Below are 21,192 nucleotides of genomic sequence, written 5' to 3' on the forward strand. Positions count from 1 at the left end.
CCTGTGTGAGAAAGATAACTAAAATTCAGCCAAATACTGATCATGCATCCTTGTTCTATTTTATAAATATTCATGTACTTGGATTTAGAATAAACCTCAGCTGTACATAAACTTTGAAAACAGCAGTTGCCACTATAGCTTAGTGTGTCATTTTGAAAAGTTTGAGAGTATATTCATCCTTATGACAGAGAAACATAAATGTGTATTTAGGTTATAAGAGTTAATGATAATATTTTGAGCATAAAATATAACAGTATGTCATAAAATGTTTGTAAAGTGTGACTCTAGATTTTGTTGCTGAAAATTTCTCACTATTCATAGTTCCTTAAAAGTGACAAGTATTTTTTATTATTTTTAGGTTCGATCCATAGTGAGTGACTTCGCTGTCTTTCTTACAATTCTGTGTATGGTTTTAATTGACTATGCCATTGGGATCCCATCTCCAAAACTCAAAGTACCCAATGTTTTCAAGGTGAAATTTTAGCATTTACTCTATTTTCACTGTCTCTGTATCACTGTCATCCCGTTGTTCATCAATTTACTCAAGCGGGCACCAGTAACGTCTCCATTGTACTATGTACAATGTGAGACTTGTTGTTACTGTTTTTGGCATATCAAATACACCATGGGTAGCTTGCCAAGCTCTGCTGTGCAGGCGGGATACTCTTGATAGCTTGCTGGGCTCTTCGAGAGGGAAGGAGGAATCGAACCTGGGTTGGCCACATGCAAGGCAAACGCCCTACCCGCTGTGCTATCGCTCCAGCCCTACTCTATCTTCATCTCTGTAAAATTAATCTTTTATTAATTTTAACTTATAATCCACTTATATGATGCCTCTAACTCTTGATGGAATGTTCATAGAAATATAAAGACTATTGATTAATAGAATAGCAAATAAAATGTTCATAGCATGACCACTTCTTGTCTAATTTTTTTTTCAAAAGAAATTATAGAAATAGAAACCCAGAGACTGCTTGGGAAATATTTCCTGTGAGTTACTCCAATTAGAATATTTAAATACAATGATTCAGAGAGAAAAGAAGGTGTTATCAAAGTGCATTTTGTAGTCATTTGTATGGTGAAATATTAAAGTAATCTTTTCAGCTTTATAATTTCCATCATCTATTGTCTAAGTAATGCATTAGCTTGATACATAATTGCATACAACATAGAGCTTGAAAAATAGATTTGTATGGAATAGAATTTCATACATTTGTATGGAATAGAATTCTTATGATATTCCTACGTAAATATGTCATTTGGGTCTGATCATTAACCTTATCTATGAAACAACACTGGGAATTCCTCGAATGGTTGCCAAAGTGAATTCCTTGGGGATCATGGCAGGCATCCATTTAGAACCCTTCCCAGTGTTCCTGATGTGACCAATTGTCTGTCTCTTTCCTACACAATGACTGGTACATACATCTAAAACAAAATAGAGTTGTCAGTGTATTGTTTGTAAGAGTAAATAAATAAGTCAGCTGTAAATGGTAAATATTGATATTGTTTACTGTAGATATGCATTAAGAACCTACAGCTCTGAGCCAGTTAAAATCCTATCTCTGCCACTAAGTAGTTTTGTGACCACATACAAAGTCTTAGTTTCTTTTTCTGTATCTTTAGAATAATGTGAAGAAAAATGAGTTAAAATATTTAAAGAATTCTTTCTGCTACCTTATGTTTCCTGAATATTAATCATAGTTCATTTGGAATAGTAGTAATTAGAGCTGCTTTCCTAGTATTATCTATAAGATTGGTTTGATTAACCAAATATTCACGTACCCATTCATCCATTTAATAACTATATAATTATTTTTATTTTTCACAGCCCACCAGAGATGATCGTGGTTGGTTTGTTACACCTTTAGGTCCAAATCCTTGGTGGACAGTAGTAGCTGCTATTATTCCAGCATTACTTTGTACTATTCTAATTTTTATGGACCAACAAATTACTGCTGTCATCATCAACAGAAAAGAACATAAGCTTAAGGTATATTTTTCACATCCTTTGTAATGTAAATCATGGTGATTCAACATATATCAACTGATGCTTATTACATTTTACCTGCATTTTGTAGTCATTTGTATGGTGAAATATTAAAGTAATCTTTTTAGCTTTATAATTTTCATCATCTATTGTCATACAATTTCTTTATGATCTTGTCATGCAATGAGATTAAAGTTAAATAATTATTATTGAATTACTTAGGGACTGGAGCGATAGCACAAGGGATAGGGTGTTTGCCTTGCATGTGGCCAACCTGGGTTTGATTTCTCTGTTCCTCACGGCAGAGCCTGGCAAGCCACGTGTGACGTATTCAATATGCCAAAACCAGTAAACAACAAGTCTCACAATGGAGATGTTACTGGTTTCCTCTTGAGCAAATCGATGAACAATGGGACACAGTGCTACAGTATTCATTTAGAGTTCTTGGATGAACTCTAAACACTGATACCTTGTCTTCTGGACTTAAATTTTAAAATATTGACTAAAAAGTTCTACTCTTTAAATTATTTTATTTCCTCTATTCCCTTTTGTTGCTGTTGTTGAGATTAGTGGAATTGTACACACTTGGTTGTGATGCTTGCCAGGGATCACACTCTCATATCAGTTCTTGAACATACATTTACTAGGGGTCAGACTCATTCAGTTGTGATGCTTGTGCACATTTTGCTATAGTGCCGTCTTGGAATTGCCATGGTGTTTACTGGGGCTTGCTTTCTTGGCCTCAGTGCTTGCACATTTGTAGTTGTGGTGTATGCTAAAGGCTTCACACTGTAGTTGTGGTGCTTACACATACATACCTGGCTGTTTGTTGGAGATTGTACACCTGCTGTAACACTGGGGTACAAGAACAGAAGAGCCACTGGGAACAGGCCCTCAGCACATGTGGAGGGCATTAGGATTGAACACATGACCTGACTCTTTCAAGGCAGGTGCTCTTAGCCACTGAACTATCCCTTAATTTTATTCCATATTTAAAATATTTAATTTAAAGGATAGGATAGATAGGAGTGCAAGCCCCAGCAAGCATGTGTGTAAGGACCACAGCAATCTCAAGACAACTTTACACTAGGATGTGCACAAACATTACAAATGAATGAGTGCAGCCCCTGGCAAATGCATGTCAAACACTAGAAGGGAATTTTGTGTATGTATTGGAAATAATGTGTGTCTCTTTTAAAATAAAGGGTGTTCTTTACTCTCTGTAGAAAGGGGAATCATATTAACTAAATAAATCTGCATTATCTTTTTGATGGCTACATTTAAATGTATAAAGTATATTTCATGGGTCCAGAGAGACAGTACAGTAGGTAGAATGCTTGCCGTGCACAGGGCTGACCCAGGCTCCATCCCTGGCATCCCATAGCTCTCTGATCCCACTAAGAGTAATACCTGAGTGCAGAGCCAGGAGTAAGCCCTGAGCTCTGTCAGGTGTGGCCTAAACAACAAAAACAAATTTGTTTTATTACATGTTTTAATATGAACCAAAACATTTTTATTTTATAAAGTGAACTTCATATTAGTTTCAGTTTCAAAAGATGTTTTTAACATTTATAAATAATACAGAAATATACAGAAATATAACAGAAATTATTTCATAAAAATTTATCCTTCACAAGAATATCAACTGTTACAGGCAATATTTTTTAATTATTAATGGAATTACATTTAAATGAAATGTGTAAGTGAAGAATTGCATAGGCAGTATTACCTTTTTGGCCATTCTATACCCTTTTATTCCAAGTTTTGTAGCTTTATAAACAACTTACCACCTGCTCCTTATTTTTCTTGAGTCTATGGTAGTTTGACATTTCCTAAGCTCTAAGTAACCACATATATTTACCCCTTACATGTTATGATGAATAGCTAAAATGTAATCTGAGGTTCTTTAAGAAGTTAAACAACTTTAGAATTAAATGTGAAACCACAGAATTTAATATTCTTGTAATTGAAAGAAAGTTGACTATACTACACAAATATTTTCTATTATTAAATATTGTCTATTTGTTTTCTATTAGTTTTTATTGTGGTAATAACTATGTACCTAAAAATTGATATTATTTGCCATTGTAGCCTGGATTTAGTAAATAATTGAGCAGATCTGGTTTCATCATAACGCTAATGTGTTCTCACAATTACAAGAGTCAGTCTGTTCTTGGCCACTATGAGTCTGACATCCCATCCTCTCCTTTGGATATTGGCAAAACAAATTCCTTTCTGTAGACATGTTTTATTTACTCTTGGGGCATGCCTAAGTCTATGTGTTCTGTGACCTTCAACATTTGTGGTGTACTGCTCTTGGATTTCCCTGTTAGCAGCAGGAAATAACAGGATTTCCTTGTTAGCAACCTCCCATATAACTCAGCTTAGAACTTTTTTTTTCAAAGTAAAGGTTTTATTCCATAGCTGTTGTCTCTGCCTGTTGCTTCACTATGTTGTCTGCAGTATCTTGACTTTAATTACATGTCTCTTCAGTATATCCCTAACCAAGTTAACCACATTTTTCAGCCTTTGCTAGTAATTTTTTTCCCACACGAAACCCTATTTTTTCTTGAAATAATATAATTTAATGGATCGTGTTTTCTATAATCTATGTCAATATAAATTATCAATATAGTATACTATATCAATGTAGTATAGCATACTCTATCAATGATATACTGAGCCAATATAGTACATCAATAATTAGTAGATTTCACATCATTTATCTAAGTATACATATATATATCATATATCCAAATTCATCTTGGAATTTATCAATTCTTTATCACTTTTGAATTTATATTTTTGATCCTTTTTTCTTTTTGCTTTATTTCAAGTGTCAAAAACTAGCAGTTGATTTTTTTTTTAGCAGAATGTTTTTCCTGCCATTAAAAATGCCTTGTTTAGGGCCAGAGTGATAGTACATTGGCTAGGGTGTTTGCCTTGCATGTAGCCAATGGGTTTGATCCCTGACACCCCTGGAGCCCACCAGAAGTGATTCCAGAGCACAGAGTCAGGAGGATGCTCTGAGCACAATGGAGTGTGGCACCAAAACCAAAGAAAGAAAATACTTTGTTTATTCATTTTGTGAATGTTACTTCACAGTTATATGGTATGCTGCCAAGACCAGGTTAATTACACTAGCTCAGTGACTCTCCCTGTGCAGAATGAAGAAGCCAAAATGAGCTGAAAACTCACTGCACCTCATGATCTTTCCTGTGTCTCAAGAATACTAGAAGCTGAAATATAAAATTTGGAGAATGAAATTTAGCATTAATTATACGTAGATGAAAGTTTAAATCCATACTCTCCCATACTCGTATTTGTTTTTTTTTTCTTTCCTATAGAAGTAAAATAGGCACAGTTAACCAGACCCTTTGAAAAGCAGTGGAAATAGTGGCTTGTTTTTATAAAGTGCATTCTCTAAAATGTAGAAATAAAGATATCTTACAGAAAAGAAACTTTCTGTTAAGATTCAACTGTGGGCTTTTCTGCATGTTTCTGTAGACAGTTCAGGCTTCTTTTGACATCATTTTTAATAAACAGCAATACAATCCCAGATCACTTGAGTAAATGAATGCATTTGCAACATTCATTTGGCACCACATTCTCTTGATGATTATGGCATTTGATATGTTCTTTTTTGCCCTCTTTGTCAGCCCGGTTCTTCATGTCAATCTATAGTCTTTTCTGTGGTTAACTTGACAGATGCAGGAAATTGCTGCCAAGCTTTGAAATGAATTTTTTCAGCAGTGGCATCTGGGTATCAGATGGTCCTCTTGGCTGGCCTCTTGTCTTGCTGCATGTTGGTTTTAGTGGGGTCTGGTGTAGCATCACCTGTTGCTATGCTCCCTTTTCCTCCCATATGTCCATTTCCCGTGATTCATGGATAAATGTGAGAATAAAAGCTTGGGTTCTGTCTTTATTTCAGAAAAAAATTGCAGAAAAATGTTAGAGGGTTCAGAGTTCTTTCTCTGACAAAGGGATAGTTCCCTTTGGCTGGCATGCCTATCTGCTAATAATTTGGTTACAAAGACCAAGTTTTGAAAGACATTTAAAATGAAAGGCAAGAAAGGATAATGACTAATTAGTGGAGGTGCTAGAAGTGCTTTTTCCTCTGACTCACATTAAATTATGATGCTTTAATTTGTTGTACAACACAATAAGGGTGAAATTGTGTTTTTTGTCTTGTTTGTACACTTGCACTTTACAAAGTTATCTTTCTAAACTTAAAAGGGAAGATTTTTTCCCCCTCTGATATAATCCTATTTTCTGCTTCTTGCAATACAGAAACCCACTTTTAGCACAAGTATTATACTTTTACAACACTAATTAAGAGGTATAGGAAAAGGACTGGAGAGATAGTACAGGGGTAAGGTTCCTTGCCTTGCACTCAGCCAACCCTGGTTTAATTCCCAGCATTGTGTATGCTCCTCTGAAACCTCTCCAGAAGTGAACCCTGAGCAGAGACAGGATTAAGCCCTAAATACTATGGGATGGCAATTCCCTCCTCAAAAAAAAAAAGTTCTAGTAAATAACGGCATGAAGACGTTCTCCATATTATTAGTCATAGTGAACATGGTGCCTAGAAAGAAAATCATGACTGTGCTCAAAATACAAGTTCCATTTTTAAAGCCCTTTCTTTGCCTTGCTCCTTCTCTGACATTTGTCTTATGTCTACTCATACATCTTTCATGCCCTGTCCCTTTGAGCCATACTGCAGCTTTGCATAATCCCAGGGGTGCCCTTCACACCTCTTTCCTCAGAGCAGGGTTTGATTACTTCAGTCCTTAGGTATACTTCCTCTCTCCTTCTGGAGTTCCTAACAAAACGCTCTTTTAACTGATTAAGATGTCCTAGAGAACTCGGCTGTTCATTTTGCATATGCAACTACATAATCTAAATATTCTGCTAGAGGCCCAGGCCCAGGAAATCAGTGTCTTAAACTTCTTTAAACTCTTGGGTTAAACTGACACTGGGATGTTCTGTCCCTGCTCTCTAGTTCTTAGTAATGGATATCTTTCAGTTCTTGGTCAGTTACTTGTAAAGGAAAGTTAACTGCAGGAAGAAAAGGTCCTGTTGGATATCTTCCATTTCCTGTCACTATCATTATCTAACATTAAAAATTTTGTAGGGATCCATGGAATATAAAGGAAATACAACCTTAAGAGTGCTTCCCCCCATTAGAACAATTAACAGAATGAAATAGAAGAAATAAACCACCATGACAAATGTACAGCAAATATTCACTATGCTTCACACCCCAGGCTACATGAACTCTCATTTTAAATAGAAACTGCTTGCAGAATAATAAAACTGCTTTAAAAAAAAAGACAAAATTGCTATTCTAGAAGAATTGATAATTTCTACTCATGTTCGTAACTAATTTGACAGCTATATTTATTTTTAAATTATACTTATTAAATTTGATTCTAAAAGATGTTTCAGTGATGCATATTTTCTTTTTTTTAAAAGTCAATCTGTAACTGATTGCTATTGTGTGCCAACAGTTTTCTGAAAACTGGGAAACACTGAGAAATTATATGTTACCTGCCCTTAAGAAATGTGTACTTGGGCGGGGGAAAAAAAGTTCAATGTACTCGGTGCATACAAAGCAAATTGTGTATGCATGGTTCCCTGAACACACGCTTGAAGCGACCCCAAACACAGAGCCAGAAGTCACCTCTGAGCACTTTTGGTTCTAGCTCAGACACAACAACAAAAGCAACAAAATAAATGTATTCTTGTACTGAGGTGACTTGAACCAAGTTAACACAATAAATTTTCTTGTTCAATGACCAGAATACAATAATAGCACTGTAGCACTGTCATTCATCGATTTACTCCATTGCGGGCACCCGTAACGTCTCCATTGTGAGACTTGTTATTACTGTTTTTGGCATATTGAATATGCCACGGGTAGCTTGCCAGGCTCTGCCATGTGGGCGGGATACTCTTGGTAGCTTGCTGGATTCTCCGAGGGGGATGGAGGAATCGAACCCGGGTTGGCTTTGTGCAAGGCAAATGTCCTACCTTCTGTGCTATAGCTCCAGCCCAATAATAGTCCCTAACATTTCTGGGTGCTTACTGCATACCAAAGATTTTTTCTAAGTTATTAAAAAATTAAAAATTTAATTCTCATTCCAGCGTAACTAAGTGGCTCCTGTTATCATCACCAACATTTCTTCAGATCTGATAACAGAGACACAAAAGGTTAACGATCTTCCCAAAACTTATGTTTCAGCCAGACTTTATCCAAGTCACAGTCTCCAGGCCCTTCGCCCTCCCCCACTTCCCCAAGCCATGTAATTCCACTACCTTTCTTGAAGTAGCCATTGGAAGTTGGAAGGGAAGGGAGGTTAAGTCCTTTGTTTCTTTTGAGACTATCAATTTTCTGCAGTGGTTTTGAAACAGGTCCAGAAGGCTACTCTTCCCCATCTTTAGTTTTGTTCCTCAGAGAAACAATTTTATCATCTTTGTCAAGAGATTGGTCTCCTATTCCCCATATCTCATGTAGACTCTGTCCCCCCCATTTACCTCATTCACATTTCCAGCCTGGTCCAGAAAGCACTTGAAGAGGAGAAAGAAGATATCAGAGCAATCATTTTAAGGAGAGACTAGATGTTTCTAGTGTGAAATGAAAACAAAATGAGAACACGGCAGTATTATATTAGGATTAATACAGTTTTATAGGTCTATTCTGATTTTCCTTCAGTTTTCTACACCTCTTTCCTCAATCTTGCGAAAGAGCATATATGTAGTTTTTATCTATTTCATGTGAAATTTTAAATGTATTGGCATAAAATTATTAATACTATTAATTAAAATTTATTATAGCTGCATATATATAGTTTTTGAAAACATGTTATCAACTAACACTGATTTAAAGTTTAGTGTTCAGGAGTTTAACTTCATTCATATTTATATATAATGGTGTCACCACCCCCAAAATAGAACAAAAAATGTATGATATGTAAAGAAACACTGTTAATAAAAAATGTCCAAAGGTGAGTTTGTCTATAGGACTGAGCTTTCCTGGTGTGGGGAGTAAGGGGAAAATGGTGGAGGTAGGGTGGTCCTTCAGGCATTGGTGGAGGGACGTAGGCATTCTGGAATGGTGGGTGTGGTATTGCAACTATGTGTGCATAAAACTTTCATTAAGAATTGGGTAAATAATGGTATCTCCAGAAAATGGGGAGAATTGATTGTAAAAATTAATTAGCCTATATAAGAAATTTTTTATAATATTATTTTGACCACTAAGAGTCACCAATTTATACTAAAGAGGGCAGTTGAGAAACTGGTGTTTAAGAAAAATATTTCTTTAGTAACTTGGATATGAATGGCTTCTTGGGTATGCCAGGAATTAATTTCTATTCACAATCAGCCTATTCTTAACTCTGTTGTTGATACAGTCCATATTGTTTTCTCAGTTGACACCTGATATGCGGTTGCTTATAAGTAATTTTATATTAAATAATTATATATAGTGATTGAATTAAGAGCTACAGCAGTTGTGAATTGACTTTCCCATCAAAATTAACTTGCCCATATGAAGTGACTATACCTGAAATGTCTTATCCCATAGAAACTGAGTGGAAACTTAAATTATATTAACCCAGAATGCATGACATCTACTAGACTATGTAGAGGTCATTGAAATCATAATTATCCTGAAACTCACAATTTTGAGCAGATTATATATTTTGAGACGATTACCTTCGTATATAATTTATTTTGCACTTTAGCATGTGTTGTAGAAGACTCATGGTAGTATTTCTTTTCTAATCTACTGTTCCATGGTGGTGTCATTGGTCCTACACTATATTCCTGTCCTGTGATAATTCTTTTTCCTTTTTCAACAGAAAGGCTGTGGGTACCATCTGGATCTACTAATGGTGGCGGTTATGCTTGGTGTGTGCTCCATCATGGGCCTGCCGTGGTTTGTGGCTGCCACGGTTCTCTCCATCACTCATGTCAACAGCCTCAAACTGGAATCAGAATGTTCAGCTCCAGGAGAACAACCCAAATTTCTTGGCATTCGGGAGCAAAGGGTTACTGGACTTATGATTTTTATTCTTATGGGTTCATCAGTCTTTATGACCAGCATTCTGAAGGTAATGAAATCTGCCTTTATACATTTGAGACAAAATAGACTATATTAAGAAATTTAATTTTTAATTCATTATAATATAAACCATCTACTTTTAAATATTGTATGGCATGCGGTAAGTTTTTTATTCACATTAACATAACCTTTTAACAAAGGAAAATTATGTGCTACATTATAGAATGTTTAAACTTATAAAAATTTAGTCTTGCAAATTGAAATTTAATGTATAAATTAGTCTTCTAATATTGAAATGGCGGTCTAGTTATGGTAAAAGTCATTGTGCAGTTCTACACAAAATGAAGTTTCTCTTTTCTTGTCAGTGGGTAGATATGTTGGTGATTGGTATTACTTGACACAAGCTAGAGATGCAGAGATAACATCATGGTCCAAACCACATACAAAAATTCAGCAATACTACATTGATATCAGCATTGTGTCTACTTAGTTTCTCACATTTAAAAGAATCAAATCCTGGGACCAGAGTAATAGTACAGTGGGTAGAATGCTTGCTTTCCGTGCAGTGTTCAATCTCCAGCGCCCTATATGATTCACCAAGCACTCCAAGAGTGATTCTGGTGTACAACTGGGTGTGGCCCCTCAAAAAAAATTTAAAATCATATCCATTTGAAGATAAATTCGCTAAAGATTTCCTCTTTGACTATTCCATAATAGTAATTATTTTGCCATCTAAGTTTTGCACTTATTTCCAGAGTGTGATGTATTTTAAATTATAAGTCATATTAGTAGCAACTAACATCAAAATATGTATATCATAAAAATATAACATTGAAATTACAGTTTAAATATAATTAGGAATTTTAGTTAAACTATAAATTAAGCATTTTTACAAGTTTACTTGCATTTATCATTCACATAATAGATATGCAGAATTAATTTCTGCTACGTAATTGTGGGCTAGAATGTTGTTGAGCTATTCCAATTAAAATAGGAAAGCTGAATAATTCATCAGTTTACAAATGTCTGGTATAATGTAGGAGTTTAAGCTGTGAACTCCATTTCTTACCTTTAATCTAAATATCTTGCCACTGTGGACTGGATTGATAGTACAGTGGTTAGAGCATTTGCCTTGCACATGGCAGACCCAGGTTCGAATCCTTCAGAAAGGAAAGCCCAGTAAGCTACCAAGAGTATCCTGCCCGCACGGCAGAGCCTGGCAAGCTACCTGTGGTATATTCTATATGCCAAAAACAGTAACAACAAGTGTCACAATGGAGACGTTACTGGTGCCCACTCGAGCAAATCAATGAACAATGGAATGACAGTGCTATCTTGCCACTGTGAAATACAATTCAGATTTCTCTCTAAAATGGTATGGTAACATAATATTTCTTGTTTACTATTTATCATATACAATTAGATGTTTTGACCTATTAAGTACTCTATCAACTCTATTTCCCTTTTTAGAGTTTGGGAAACTAATGCACAGATAACTTCAGTAACAAAGTTAATATTACTGCAGAGTATTAAGAGTTGAGATTTGAACCCATATCTTATGGCTCTGTCCTATACTGCTTGAAAAATGTTTTTGTATATGTTTGTGTTTCTTTATAGTAATAGCAAAATAGGGAGATATTATATTTGAAAATAATGTGTATCTTTCTTCCATTGGGTCTTTACAGTTTATTCCCATGCCAGTGCTATATGGAGTATTTCTTTATATGGGTGCTTCATCACTAAAGGGAATTCAGGTAAATTATTTACATATCTGTGATAACTTACCTTAAAATTCATTGATGCTTTCATGTGATAGCTAAGAAAATGACATCATAAATATCTTCAAAGTGGTCAGGTTTACGAATGTAAAGACTGTCCCTTTCAGATGCTCTAATCATGTGTCTATTCTCAAAACAGAAACAAACTATGCTCAAAAATTCTGATTGTAGGGCTGGAGCAATAGTATAGTGGGTAGGGCATTTGCCTTGCATGTGCCCGATCTGGGTTTGATTCCCAGCATCCCATATGGTACTCTGAGCACCGCCAGGGGTGATTCCTGAGTGCAAAGCCAGGAGTAACCCCTGTGCATTGACAGGTGTGACCCAAAAAGCAAAAAATAAAAGTTCTGATTGTAATATTTTCAATCAAAGTAGTTGGAACCCACTTATTTAGTAACAGTAATTAAATAACCTATAATACATTTATTTAGAAGTAATAATTAATGACCATAAAAGCACTAAGCTCATGGCATAAAACAAAGCAGAAACATAGAGAAAAGAGTTGTAACTATCATTGGTTTATGAAATTATGAGAATGGGCTGGATTGAAAAATAATATAGAGAAATAAAAACTACTAAAGTAATGATACTTGCCACTGTTTTTCCTGTTATCATTTTTTCATATGATAATATGACAATTACTTTTGAAATGAAATGAAGGTATAGGATAAGGTAATTTCAAAGAATAGGAAAACTTTATTATTTGATCAAACATTACTTTAAAAATTAGTTTAAATTCTTGCTGCAAAATAAATTATAAAATGAAGTGGCTTAAAACATTTTTAAATTTCAAAGTTTCTGTGAGTCATAAACTTGCAGATTAGCCAGGTGGTTCTGGCTCAAGACAACATGTGTGGGGGCTGACAATGTATATAATGCTCTGAAGGTTTGCTTGGATATGGTTGGAAGACGCGTGTGTAGAATGACTTATTGTGCAGCTGTGAGCCACAGAAATTGCTTCCTGTATGGCTCTTGGTAGAAAACCTCAGTTTTTTTGCCACATGAATTGTTTCATGACCTGGAAGCTAATTTCCACCCCAGTGAGCAATAGGAGAGGGAAGTGGTTGAAGCCCCTGTGCCTTTTGACTTGTTCTGTAAAGTCAACCTCAATACTTCTGTCAGTACGTGCAACTTGCACAGTAGGGTAGGGAAATTAGAGTCCACTCTCAAAGATTATTGCAACAAATAAGTTTGGGATACATTTCAAAGCTACTGCAATTGTATTCTAAACCTTTACGGGGGCTGTTGTCAAATTCTGCTTCCGATACCGTGTTGGATTGGATAGCACTGTCTGTTGTTGTCTCATTGTTCATCGATTTGATCGACCAGGCACTAATAACGTCTCCATTGTGAGACTTGTTGTTACTGTTTGTGGCATATCGAATACACCATGAGGAGCTTGCCAGGCTCTGCCATGCAGGTGGAATACTCTTGGTAGCTTTCTGGGCTCTCTGAGAGGGACAAGAATCGAACCCGGCTCAGCAGCGTGCAAGGCAAACGTTGTACCTGTTGTGCTATCACTCCAGTCCAGTTGGATTGGATAGTCCCTCCAAATTCATGTCTATCTATAGTCTTAGAATATAAAATAATTTGGAAATAAGGACTTTGCTGATGAAATTTATTATCTCAAGCTAAGCTTTATTTTGGTTTAGAATGGGTACTAAATCCAGTGACAGGGGTCCTTATAAAAAGAGGAAAGATATCACATGACAATGAAGGCAGCAATTGGACTTTTGAAGCTACCAGGAGCTGAAACAATAAAGGAATATTTCTTCCCTGGGGCTTTTAGAAGAGAATGACCTTGTGAACACCTTGATTTCACTTCTGGCTTCCACAGCTACCAGAAATAAATTTTCTACTATTTTAAGCTACAACTTGTGGTATTTTATTATAGCAGTGCTAGGAAACTATGGCAATACTAGTAAAAATGCAATTTCTACTTAAATATACTTTTGAATAATTTGATTTTATAGCTTTGCATAACCAAAAACTTACCTTTTTTAAAAAAATGTGCTTTGAAAAAGCCATTCATTGCATATTTTGTTTTTGTGTTTTATAAAAGAAAAGCTCAAGTTGCTGCTTTTTCTATAAAATAGGTCCATTCTTGTTGAAAGATACATAAAGAGAAAGTCACTTGGGTAGTAACAAATTGACATTTGAAATGGAATACAGAAAGCTGAATGGTGAATTGTGGTTCAGCAACAGATCAAGGGGAATTAAAACAGAGAAGCTTATCACCTACCCTGGTGGAAGTACCTGGCACATTTTGTGGGGCCAAATCGGGAAGTTAAGACAGAATAGAGAGAATAGGACCTAGACTTGCTTTCACTCAGACCTGAGACTGAAGTACTTTGGGGTCCCTAGAGTGCAATTTTGCTAAGACTCATAGGAATATTATTTAATGAGAAAACCAGAAAAAAGAATGGAGAGTCTATTGATCATAGAGTTTGGGGGAAATTCATAAGATAAAATTACACTTAACAGAGACTCTAGAGGTTGCACTTATGTGAAGGACGATTTAAAGACTGGCAGCCTGGTGGACGAAATATATGCTGAGGCAGCAATACTGATGTTATCTTAGCTAAACTCTTAACACTGAGGAAAAGATTGAACAAGAACTCTTACTGAATGAGTAAGCAGCTGAGAAAACACATTGATCATAGGGCATTACTTGATTGCAGAACTAAGGCAAGATTTCAAGATGGAGCCATATAAGACCAATGAACACCTAAAGTAGATAGGATGATTTTATTCATAATGACACTGGGTAAAATTAATCTGGAAGAGTTCTTGATAAGTGTTATGCATCTTAATTTAAATCAAATTACTTTAATTTGCTCATTTATAATTTTATGCATGAAATGTGTGTCTTAAAATAATTAGTTTTGTAAGATATATAGGAAAGAGTACTGAAGAGGTTTTGTTTATTTGTTTTACTGGTATTTTTGTTGTTGTTGTTTTTTGCCTTTGGCAAAAGTTCTATGAGTACTAATTTCATCCGTAAATGAACAGTATTTATTATTAGGCCCCAGGCTCACATAAATACAGCAGCAGAAGTTAAGAAACAAAGTAAAATCATTTTGATAGGTTTCAACAGATTTTTCCCCTAATCCACTCGCATGATTTTATATCCATGAGGTTTAGAATTAAACAAGAATGTCAAATTTTGCAATTATTTGGGGTGTGAATCTTTCAAATGAAAATTGAAGAAAACATTATTATAGACCCATGAGAAATAGGATAATGAGCTTTAAGTAGCACAAATGAAACAGAAAGTAGAATCATAAAATGAAAAACAGAATGAGAAATGGGATATTAGTATCAGAACAAGAGAAAAGTCAAATGCAAAATATATGGAATTCTAATAGTTCAAGAAGCAAATTAATTTTTATATTATACTTTAGTGTGTATGTACATACATATATATGCATATATATTACCTGGTTGTTTGGCAATATTAAGAAACTTATTGTCTAGAATTCTCATTGTGCAATATGGCAGAAAAAAAATCACAGTGTTCTTAGGAATGCTGTTTCTGTACTGAGATATACAGCCACATTATATTTTTTCCAACACTTCTGGAATTCAAAGCAAAGGTGCCATTTAGTCAATAACAAGTGAAGCACCCATACACTGAAGTACACTTATGTAATTACATAGCTTCCCAAATGGAAAAATGATAGCTGGAAAAAATCAGTTCTATAGAAACTAAACATTTTATAAGTCAGAGAATTTACATTATTTTTGTCCTATTCCTATCTTCTCTGTGAACAAGTTTTATTCATTTTTAATGGCATTAATATTAAGAGATATTCAGGTGACAGAAGTAAAAATGCTTCATGAAATATTTGTGGATTATATAGGGAAGGATAAGGCAGAAAAGAACACTTATCACTCTGCAGAAGATTTTCTGTAAATGTTATTTGAAAGGTTTAATGACTGTGAATAAGTGAATCAACATTGGATAAACTAACCTACATGATTTTCCTTAGATAAACTACTGAAAAAAAACAAACACTAGACAAGAAAAAAAAGACAAAAGATGGCTTTATAATGAGTTTGAACTTCCTATTAACACTCAAAAGCAAGTTTTCATTAAACAGGATGTTTCTACTCTAACATTTAATTCCACTTATGTCTGTGCCTCTAGTCTGGAGTGCTCCTGGACTGCAGCAACAGCACAGCGGGTAGGGCGTTTGCCTTGCACGTGGCCGACCTGGGTTCGATTCCTTCATCTCTCTTGGAGAGCCAGGCAAGCAACTGAGACTATCCTGCCTGCTCGGCAGAGCCTGGCAAGCTACCTGTGGTATATTTGATATACCAAAAACAATAACAACAAGTCTCACAATGGAGACATTACTGGTGCCTCGAGCAAATCGATGATCAATGGCATGACAGTGCTACAGTGCAGTGCTATGTCTGTGCCTCAGCAAACTAGAGAGTTTTTTTACCATTTGATCAAAATAGCTAATGATTTTATTCTGTGTTAGTGAGGAACTAAAATCTAATATTGCTATTTTGAAAACTGTTTATAGATGTGAAATTTTAAGTGGAATGAAACAGAACTAAAGTAAATATATTCATTATTTAATAAATAATGGTTTTTGTGCATGTGCGATGTCAAGGTTGGAGCCCAGTTCCTCAACTATACAAGACATGTGATTCACATTCCCAGCAACCTTTTTTTGTATTGAAAGCTTCAAAAATTGGCCTGAGAAAGCTTAAACAAAATGATCAACATAAAATAAAGCTAACAAGCAGAACAATTTGCTGGAGAGTAAATATTATGAAAATTTAAACTTGTGAAAATTTAAAATTTTCAAAGCAAAAAATTATACTTAGAGATGGTTATATTAAATTACAAAAATTTTGAATTAACAAAATTTGCTTTGCTTGATTGCTGAAGAGATAGTGCAGCAGGTACCTTGTATGGCGCTGACTTGGTTTGATTCCTGAAACTGCATATGGTTCCCCAGCCCACCAGAAATGATCCCTAAAGTCAGAGCCAGGAACAACCCTGAGCACTGTGACCCAAAAACCAAAACAATTTTTTCTTTACTTGTTAAAATGGCCTCAAATTTAAATTTACAATAATAATATTATTTTGCTGGCACACATCCAAAAGAGCAAAAGCAACCGCTGTTGGAGAGGATGTGGAGAGAAAGGGACCCTTCTACACTGCTGGTGGGAATGCCAACTGGTCCAGCCCCGTTGGAAAACAATATGGACAATTCTCAAATAATTAGAAATTGAACTTCCATTTGATCCAGCAATACCACTTCTGGGAATATATCCTAGAGAAACAAAAAAGTATAGTGGAAATGACATTTGAACTTGTATGTTCATCGAGGCACTGTTTACAATAGCCAGAATCTGGAAAAAACCCACGTGCCCGAGAACAGATGACTGGCTAAAGAAACTTTGGTACATCTATACAATGGAATACTATGCAGCTATTAGAAAAGATAAAGTCATGAACTTTGCATATAAGTGGATCAACATGGAAAGTATCATGCTAAGTGAAATGAGCCAGAAAGAGAGAGACAGGCATAGAAAGATTGCACTCATCTGTGGAATATAAAATAACAGAATAGGAGACTTACATCCAAGAATAGTAGTATATGATGCCAGGAAATTGGCTCCATAGCTTGGAAGCGGGCCTCACATGTTGGTGGAAAGTCATCCCAGATAGAGAAGGGAACACCAAGCAAAATGTGATTGGAGATCCTGCGAGGGGAGGGAGATGCGTGCTGAAAGTAGACTAGAGACTGAATACGATGTTCACTCAATGCTCCTGTTGCAAACCACAACACCCAAAAGGAGAGGGAGAGAACAAATTGGAGTGCCCTGCCACAGAGGCGGGGTGGGGTGGGGGAATGGGATCGGGAGGGGTACTGAGTTCATTGGTGGTGGAGAATGGACACTCGTGGAGGGATGGGATCTCGAACATTGCATGAGGAAAAAATAAGCACGAAAATGTGTGAATCTGTAACTGTACCCTCAATGTGACTCACTAAAAAATAAATAAATAAATAAAAATTTAAAAAATATTATTTTGCTCAAAATAATTATACTCTATGCTAAAATTTAAATAAATTTACTAGATAAAATTATTTTAATAAACTGCATTTTAAAATATGTAAATGATTTGACAAGGCAGAATAGGAAACTGATAGAGAAATTAAATTAACAATATTTTCCATGGAGAATTTTACCAAAAATTTATCAAAGTTAAATCTTTATAGCTAACATGTTTATGTTTTTAAAGGCTGCATCAACAACCTCTCAAAGTATCACATTAACAAGACCAAAATAGCAGAGTCAAGTTTAGGTCAAAACATCCTTCTTTGCTGTGGATTGAGGTCTAGAGCTCAGAAGAAGAGAGCTGAAAGAGGTGTCCAGGCTTAAGGGTCTGTGGCATCTATGGGAAAATGAAAACCTGGATATGAATGAAATATCCCAGAGAGAAGAGGATGGGAGCCCAGAGAACTGAAAATCTTGCCGCTTAAATGGGGCATAAAGGAATAGAATGAGATGTGAAAATAAAAGGGAGGACAATTTATGTTTTATTTCTCAAGTCATTAAGGATGTGAGAGCCACCTGACTGTGACATCTATCACCCCATTGAGTCACTGATTACGTTAAGCGTTGATTTGGTGGTCCCTTTCCTCCCATACCACTCCAACTACTTCTTTGCAGAAGAGAACTGGCTTTCCCCAAGAGAGACTAGTGGAGGGTGTAGAGATAGCTGTGCTCCCCGACTAGAGCCTCCAAGCAATAACATTTAGCTTTGGTTTTCATATTTTTAAGCCGTTCCAAGTTATGTTCTGTCGCCATATTCACGCACATGTGTGAATGAAACAGAAATCATTGACTTTTAGTGTATATATCAATTTCATTATCCTGATGTCCAGATTTTAACTAAAGTTGATCCAGATATGTCACTGTCATCCTGTTGCTCATCAATTGGTTCGAGTGGGCTCCAGTAACGTCTCTCATTGTGAGACTTATTGTTACTGTTCTTGGCATATCCAATATGCCACAGGTAGCTTGCCAGGCTCTGCCGTGCGGGCGCAATACTCTCGGCAGCTTGCCGGGCTCTCCCAGAGGGGTGGAGGAATTGAATTCGGGTCAGCTTCGTGAAAGGCGAACGCCCTACAGCTGTGCTATTGCTCCAGCGCAGATATGTTATATTTTGAATAATTGTATGCATTTAATTGTCTTCTTTTTTATTGTCCTCTGGATGAAGCATCTTACTTTGTTTACCTTTCAGTTGTTTGATAGAATAAAGCTCTTCTGGATGCCTGCAAAACATCAACCAGATTTTATATATTTAAGACATGTACCACTTCGAAAAGTTCACCTCTTCACAGTTATTCAGATGAGTTGTCTAGGTCTTTTGTGGATAATAAAAGTTTCAAGAGCTGCTATTGTCTTCCCCATGATGGTATGAAACTTCTCAGTCAATTATTCTTTTTACTTTCTCTAAGATTTTGCTTCCTTTGTGAAAATATGAGCTAAAATTGGAGCAATAGTCTTTTGGAAAAATGATATTGAAATCTGTTATAAATTTTATCCACTAAAACTGTGACTAAATTAGGGCTGGAGAACTATACATGGATTATACTGTCTCATTAGTTTCTTCTCTATTATTATGAATACTGGGTGTGGTTTGAACTAAAGCTGGGTAAAAAAAATTATGAAAGTAAATAAGGAAAACAGTTACTGTCACTGTCATCCCGTTGCACATTGATTTGCTCGATCAGGCACCAGTAATGCTTCCATTGTGAGACTTGTTGTTACTGTTTTTGGCATATTGAATATGCCACAGGTAGCTTGCCAGGCTCTGCCGTGCAGGCTATATACTCTCGGTAACTTGCCGGGCTCTCCAAGAGGGGCAGAGGAATCGAACCTGGATCGGCTGCATGCAAGGCATGCGCCCTACCCGCTATGCTTTTGCTCTAGCTCCATAATAAAGGAAAACAGAGATTTTCAAAAATTAAACTTCATTAAATATTTCAAATTTTGAATATTTATAAAATATAGTGAGTTTAATGACTGCAAATAATTTATATGTATTATAAGCATAGAGAAGAATGGTTGATTAATTATGCAATCTATTAACTACACCTACTTAAGGAAAGACAAATATGGTTTATACTTGGGTTTCTTTTTTAAAAAACTGCTTTTAATGACTTTTTGTGGGTAAAAGCATGCTGGAGAGATAGTAAAGTGGAATACATGGGTCAATCTGTGTTTATTGTCCAGTATCCCATGTGGTCCCAACCCCCATCAAGAGTGATCCCTCAGTGTAGGGCCAGAAGTAATAGGGTTCTGAGCTCTGAGTGTGAAACAAAAACCAAATCTTACCAAAAGAAAACAAAATTATATAATCATTATACTGGAGACTTTGTGAGAAGAGGAAATGAAAGAAGAAATTTCTTTCTTTAGGGTTCGATTCCTCCACCCCTCTCAGGAGTTCCCGGCAAACTACTGAGAGTATCTAGCCCGCACAGCAGAGCCTGGCAAGCTACCTGTGGCATATTCAATATGCCAAAAACAGTAACAACAAGTCTCACAATGGAGGCGTTACTGGTGCCCGCTTGAGGAAATCAATGAGCAACGGGATGAAAGTGATACAGTGACAGTGACAGTCAATTCAATATCGTTTATATACATTTGTGTATATAAATATGTATATATAAATATCTTCAAATTACACTTTAAAATAAGCTCTGTTTGAAATTAGCTTGTTTCTATTTTAAAATCAGCAGTCTCCCTCTCCTATTTATTCTTTCCCCATTTTATTTTATTTTATTATTTTCTGCAGGTGTTAGCTCTGGTATTTGTAAGAAAGTTGATGGATTTTTTGTTTACCAAACGGGAACTCAGCTGGTTGGATGACTTAATGCCTGAAAGTAAGAAAAAGAAACTAGAAGATGCTGAAAAAGAAGTAAGTCAAAGGAAAATCATTATCTATAAAGAAAAATGTGAAAAGAACATTAATAACTCTTTGCAAAACTAAATCATATTTATTATTGGCTAGTTACACTAAAATTCATATGAAGATTAGTTTGGAATATTAATGTTTAAAGTAATAAATTTGGAACTTCAGTAGAGAGAACACAGAATTTATGTAAGTACTAAAGCATAGGGAAAAAATATAAGGGGCTAGAGAGATAGTATAGCGGGTAGAGGCACTTGCCTTGCAGACAGCTGACTCAAGTTCAATCCCTGCATCGAATATGGTCCTCTGAATACCACCAGGGGTAATTCCTGAGTGCAGAGGCTAGAGTAACCACTAAGCATTGCCAGATGTTGCCCAAAAAGCAAAAATGAAAAAGAAAAATATGCAA

General features: G+C 35.7%; 1 protein-coding gene across 8 annotated transcripts in view; it reads left to right on the forward strand.

Moving 5' to 3' along the window:
• SLC4A10 (solute carrier family 4 member 10) overlaps positions 1 to 21,192 on the forward strand; it is a 277,439-nt gene that overhangs the window by 236,989 nt on the left and 19,258 nt on the right. For all 8 annotated transcript variants that reach the window (XM_055119947.1, XM_055119950.1, XM_055119952.1 and 5 more), the window contains 6 exons: positions 359 to 472; positions 1,832 to 1,993; positions 9,856 to 10,107; positions 11,744 to 11,812; positions 19,110 to 19,283; positions 20,667 to 20,789. In XM_055119947.1, coding sequence (XP_054975922.1) covers positions 359 to 472; positions 1,832 to 1,993; positions 9,856 to 10,107; positions 11,744 to 11,812; positions 19,110 to 19,283; positions 20,667 to 20,789 — 894 coding nt within the window. The remainder of the gene's footprint in view (positions 1 to 358; positions 473 to 1,831; positions 1,994 to 9,855; positions 10,108 to 11,743; positions 11,813 to 19,109; positions 19,284 to 20,666; positions 20,790 to 21,192) is intronic.

The sequence above is a fragment of the Sorex araneus genome, chromosome X (genome assembly GCF_027595985.1).
Source record: "Sorex araneus isolate mSorAra2 chromosome X, mSorAra2.pri, whole genome shotgun sequence".
Classification (NCBI taxonomy): Eukaryota; Metazoa; Chordata; class Mammalia; order Eulipotyphla; family Soricidae; genus Sorex; species Sorex araneus.